Below are 6,000 nucleotides of genomic sequence, written 5' to 3'. Positions count from 1 at the left end.
GCTAGGTTCCATTTGGGGAAGGGCTCCCCATTCCACGCCGAATTTTCAATTACACGCAAACTGTAAACACATAAACTTAAAAAGATTTTCATTCTCCTCCTCTCTCCGTTCCGAAAATCCGCTGTATTGTTGCTGAAATGGTATAAAACCCACAATAGATGAAGCATAAAGAGGTGTGTGTGCGTGTGTGATTGCAGAATGCAATATTCCCCATGGTTTAAACTTGTGTCCCGTTTTGCACTACAGCCTTGCACAGCACACCATTTAAAACATAACGACTTCCATGTTCCCTCTAACGCTTGCAACGCTCCAAGCCAGGTGCTGAACCAGATAGAGTTGTTTTCTACAACTGATGAATGCTTTAAACTTTGCAAAATCAGATTTCACAGTCATTCTTATTTCCAGAAATCCCCATTTAAACGTGGTTAAATAAGCTGTTTATGTACTTTTAAGCAATTTGTTCGATCGAATACTCCTCGTTCAAAATTGCAAACAACTCGGACCGTTTTCTAATTATCTGCATTTAAAACCTTGCCTGCAATCTCTGCAGAAAGCAAACGAAAATGATGATGCAGAGACTGACACACGGTTCACACTTTGTACTAACGCGGAGTACCGTGTCCCCCTCTCCTGCCAGGTTTCCAAATTGCACACACATGTGGTTTGGAAAAAAAGCTCATGATGAGGATTCTGGCAAGTGAGAGGGGCGACAATGAAGGCATTAGGTTTCCAGATGATAATATACTGATTCAGGGGCCACGAAGAGTTAAAGAGACACCAGCACCAAAGAACAGGAGTTTGCCTTCCTGAACCGTTCTGCCGATTATAAAAGACCCAAGGATACTCCAGCAGTGTAAGCCCCTCTCTCACAGGGTTTCTATCACGCCCCATCCCACATCACTGCCAGCCTTACCTCACACCGATCGCAAAATACTTCACAAGACTCCTTCCAGTAGGACTTGGAAATTTGGAAGGACATTTTGCCAGTGTCTGACTACATACAAGAGGTGAGCTAAATTTATCTTTATACTAAATAACATCAAAGTAAGAGATTTGAGGAAAAATCGTCTTTGTAGAAATTTACGTTGACCAGTAAGGCATATATGATTTTTTAAAATTGCTAAACGATTATCTGAATGTTTCCACTTATTTGCTTTCGAGGAATAATGGGTGCATAATGTATTGAATGGAGGCTGTGTCCCCATCTCCACTGAGTTATATCCAAGTGACTGAAAATGTTAAACTACCTGCACATTTTATTTTTTTTTGTTTTCCTTATTCGGTCTAACATCTGCTTTGCAGGACGCCGCTTTTCAATTTTTGACTGGCCATCATGAAGCTGTGCTCCACACTGTGTCTGATCAGGTTACTCTGCGCCCTGCATGGAACAAGTGCATTTGTATCTTCAGTGAATGTCTCCAGCGTGTTCCTTTCGTCGAGCTTCAGCGAGAAAGCGTCGTCCGGGAAAAAAGACCTGGGACCCGGGGATGTCCCGAAAGTCAGGCGGAGACGATACATCTCCCCAACTGATAAATCGGTTATTCTCGATTACCACAATAAGGTTCGAAGTCAAGTCAGTCCACCGGCTGCGAATATGGAGTATATGGTGAGTGCCTTGTCTCTTTTCTGAACATCATCCCTCCCTGCTGGGGTGCCTGCTCATCAATCAGTAGATGTGAAGGTTTCAGAACGGGCACATGCCTAACGCTGATTTTGCTTCACTGTTCTTAGTAGCTTCGCACCCCCTGCCGGAGAAACGCTTTCAGAGCACGGCAAATGCAATGTCTTTTTTTTTCAAATCCCTTTGTTCAGTTTCAAGGGTATGTGAACGGTTTACTGGTGCACAGGAAATGAATTACTGTTAATGCTGAAATTGATTGGTGTCAGACATCATGTCCTTTCAATGAATTCTACAAAGGGGATCTTCACGAATACAAATAAGTTCGTTTGTCTGCGTTTGTGTGTGTGTGTGTGTGTGTGTGTGCGCGCACGCGCGCGCCTGTGTGTTTCTGTGTCCACAGGTGTCTCTTACAATGTACACGTGTGTGAGTATGTGCTTGTGTGCTTCTCTGTGTTCACAGATGCCTCTTTGTGTGTTTGTGTGTGCCAATGTGTTGGGAAGAGTCATCAAAAATCAGAAAACAAACACTTTGGGAACTATTAAAACCTGTCAATTTCTTCACATCCACTGGAATTAAATGACTAACAAACTCCAACAAAACTGCTGATGACCAAAGTGCAGGAACAGTCATCAAAGGCATTCAACCATTACAGTGATGTCTGTAGATGCCATCGGTGTGTGGCCATCAGCTGGTACCAGAACTGGTTTGCACCTGTGTCCTTGTTGGCCTGAGAACTCACCACCTGTTGCTCACTGTCCCTTATGTGTCACCCCTTTTCTGAACCCTCTCTGTCCTTTCCCCCTCACTGGTTTTCACTTGTTAGCCCTTGCAAGCTCTTGCTGCTCATTTGCTACACTTATTACATTGGTTTAATGTGATAGAAATGGCCCTGTCTGTTGTCTTATCACACACTGTGTAGAGAAAGCTCAACACCAGGTCAGTCAAGGATACACAGCAGTGACTTGCTCAGATTCCTTCAGCAGCACCTTCCTAACCGATGCCTTCTACCACCTACAAGGACAAAGGTAGCAGATACATGGAAACGACAGCACCACCAAGTGCTTTGACTTAGAATTATCTCGCCGTTCCTGCAACTGTTGCATAGTCAAAATCCAGGAATTTACTTCCAAACAGTACTGTGGATATACCAGGATCTCAGTTTATGTGGCTACCATCACCAGCTTTAAGAGCAATTAGGGATGGACAATAAATTCTGCCTAACCAATGAAACCCACATGCCATGAATGAATAAAATAATATATGCATATTGTCCATTTAAATTGCCAAAAGATAATCCAGTCTTCTGTCAGATTAGAGCGTGGTGCTTTTTGAAACATTACAATCACATCTTGAGACACTTATTTCAGGGTCTGTCACAATTGCGCAATTCTAAAATATGCTTAAATATTCCCATTTTTATTTAAGAATTGCAAGTTCTTTTTTTCAGAGAAGAGGGTATTTCTGTTTCTTTCTTTGCTAAGTTTTCTGTGCCATCTTTCACGCAGGCAGCTCTGTGGCAATGTCGGGATGGGCACTGCACCAATATCTGTGGGGAATGCACCCTGTGTAGTGCCAGTGTGATAAAGTGCAGGCTTCCAAGAATAGCATAAAAAGTAAGAGGTTTCGAGTCACCACACTACCAGGTGGACGGTGCTTCTGTGCAAATGAATTTCATGGGGTTTGTACGGCCAAATTATTACAACTACCAAGCTTAAAAGATGATGGCGATCTCATTTAAGTAGGTTAACAGCTCATTAAGTTTCATGATGCATCTCACTTTTTTTAACCATAATTAAAGCATAAATGTTGATCTTAGGAAGGGAGTTCAGGGTTGTCTTCTGTCTCTTTGGCTCTCTCTTTGTTTCTGTTTAACGGTTTCCCTTGCTCTTTCCTGCCTTCCCTTTAAGATTCTGGAACAAGCATTGCGATCTGAGTGTCTTTGAGTCAGCCAAATTCCTTGGCGTTAGTCCAGTGCATTACTTTTCCATTCTAGTACCGTCAATTTAAATTATATTTCTTGTGAAAAGACAGAATGAAGGGAGTTGTTGTGGAATCAGCTTAATTTCTCATTACAGGTAGGTGTTTAATTACAAAATATGTTATGTTCATTTCAGGTATATTAAGGGGAGCAAAACACTTTGCATCTCATAATCTGTTGTCAACAGATCAAACCTGATTTCCAAAACTAGATATTTACAATATTTGTTTCTTGTTTGTAGTTTCAGAAAATAACACTGCCTAATTATGTCCAGAACATATTAATACTTAAAAAGGGTGCAAATGCTACTTTTTTTTGTTTTTGTTAAACTACATATAGCACTGGATTTTCAAAGTTGACAATTTGGAACAGACTCATTTTCCCCATAGATAGTAGCTATAAAGTTGGAAAATCGTTGGTGCTACTGTTGGATGCATATTTATTACCTTTTTTTGGCCTACTATTTTAAGTCAAACATTAGCTCACTTGCAATAAACAAGTTACAATCATGTAAAAGCTAAAATGTCATACACTAGTATCACCAATGGTATTTATCAGTTTAATCTGCGAAGACCAACTTTTAACTCCTTATGTTAGTTGAAAGCAGGCCAATTGGAAATGCTACATCAAATGAACACTAACTGAAGTGCATTTGTTTGCTTATGATTGGACTGCTGGAGGTTTCTAAAAGCCCTGTGACATTGCCAATGTTGAAGAGCAGCTGGCTTGCAGCTTTAGAAAATTAGACCACCAACAAACGGATGGTAAAAAAGGTGTGAGCCTTTCATCAGCATCATTTGTGGCCATTTCTCGCAGAGATTTGAATGTTTACACAGGGTAGCAAAAACAGACTTTAGAAGCGACTGAGTCAAAAAGGTCATAGAAATGAGGAGAAAAACTGAAAGGACAAAACATTAGATACAAAGAAGGCAATAACTTGAATTACAGAGATTTGACCAGCCAATTTTGTAGTATCAATAAACATTGACCCCCTACATCACACGGGTTGATAATTACTGAACCATCCCCATGAAAGCCAAGTTACAAAATGTTTTGCCCATCCACATAAGGTTGTTGTTAGCCTTTATGGTATTAAAGGAGGTTGCTCATTGTCCTAACTACACTATAACATCATATCCTGAGTGCATGTGTTAACATATGTTTGTGTACCAATGCAGAAACTGAAATTTGGATGATATAGCTAATTAAAATCGGTACCTTTGTCAAAACATTAAAAATACAAGCACAAGCTTAGCTATCAATTGTACTCATGTATTTGCAGTGGATGGCATACATATTCTTATTTCAATGTTGTGGCAATTACATGTGTAAACGAGAGCCATCCCCTCTTCAACACCTCACCCACAGTTCCCACGTGAGCTGATGTTAAAAATCTCTTCAACTCGTCAAGCTTTTCTCAAAAAACAATCCCCGATTGAACATCCTTGAATACTACCAACCCATTTCCAGCTTCCCTTTCTTTTCTGAAGTTGTTGAATGTAAATATGCCTCCTAAGTCTGTTCCTATCTCTGAGGAGCCTGATGCTTGAATCCCTCCAATCATGCTTCTGCCTGTGTCACAACACTGAAACTGTTTTCATGCGTGTCACAAATTACATTCCAAGTGACTGGGACCATTGTAAACGATTCCTTCTCATTCTACTTGACCTGTCTGCAACCTTTGACATGGTTGATGACACTATCCTCTCCACTGCCTGTCTAGTGTTAACCAGTTGGCTGGGATTACTCTCACTTGGATTCATTCTTGAACTATCTGATGATAACCAGCGTATTACTTGAAATTGCTTCATTTTTTGCTCCTGCAGTGTTATTTCGCACATTCTCGAGGATCTAACCTTGATAAGTTTCTGTTTCCCATTTACGGACTACTGTCTGCAGCACCATTAAAAAAAGCACAACGTTCGTTTTCATATGTATGCCGATGATGTCCAGCTTTAACTCACCACCCCCTCTCTCAGCTCCTCCGCTGTTGCTAAATTATGAGGCTGCTTATCTTGACATTTGGTGTCGGACGGGCACAGTTTCCTCCAATTAAATTTAGGGAACATTGAAGCCTTTGCATTCAGTCTAAGCTCCAAACTTTTGTTCCCTCGCCACCTACTCCATCTGGCTCCAGTCTGAGCCTCAACTCAAATTTGTTTGCGCTCTTGGTGTAGTAGTTGAGAGAAGTGAGTTTTCAATCTCACATTTTTCCTTCATGGACAGTCGATTTCCATTTGTGAAACAGCTCACTTTGTCCCCGTCACAGTTCATCAGTTCCTGAAACCTCATTGGGCGTCTTTGTCACCTCTAAATCTGATGATTCCAATGCACCCTAGCTGAATTCCCATAACCTAGACTACATAAACTTGATACCAAAGAAACTCTGCCTATATTCAA

The 6,000-nt window shown here is 40.9% G+C and overlaps 1 protein-coding gene across 1 annotated transcript in view; it reads left to right on the top strand.

Moving 5' to 3' along the window:
* The first annotated feature begins 688 nt into the window (after positions 1-688).
* LOC125451893 (peptidase inhibitor 15) overlaps positions 689-6,000 on the top strand; it is a 28,366-nt gene continuing 23,054 nt past the window's right edge. Inside the window, exons 1-2 of the mRNA XM_048529620.2 lie at positions 689-1,007; positions 1,303-1,606. Coding sequence (XP_048385577.1) covers positions 1,334-1,606 — 273 coding nt within the window. The 5' untranslated portion in view covers positions 689-1,007; positions 1,303-1,333. The remainder of the gene's footprint in view (positions 1,008-1,302; positions 1,607-6,000) is intronic.

The sequence above is a fragment of the Stegostoma tigrinum genome, chromosome 5, assembly GCF_030684315.1.
Source record: "Stegostoma tigrinum isolate sSteTig4 chromosome 5, sSteTig4.hap1, whole genome shotgun sequence".
NCBI lineage: Eukaryota > Metazoa > Chordata > Chondrichthyes > Orectolobiformes > Stegostomatidae > Stegostoma > Stegostoma tigrinum.
Note: the sequence above shows the minus strand (reverse complement) of the source record. Positions and strands in the feature narration are given on the sequence as shown.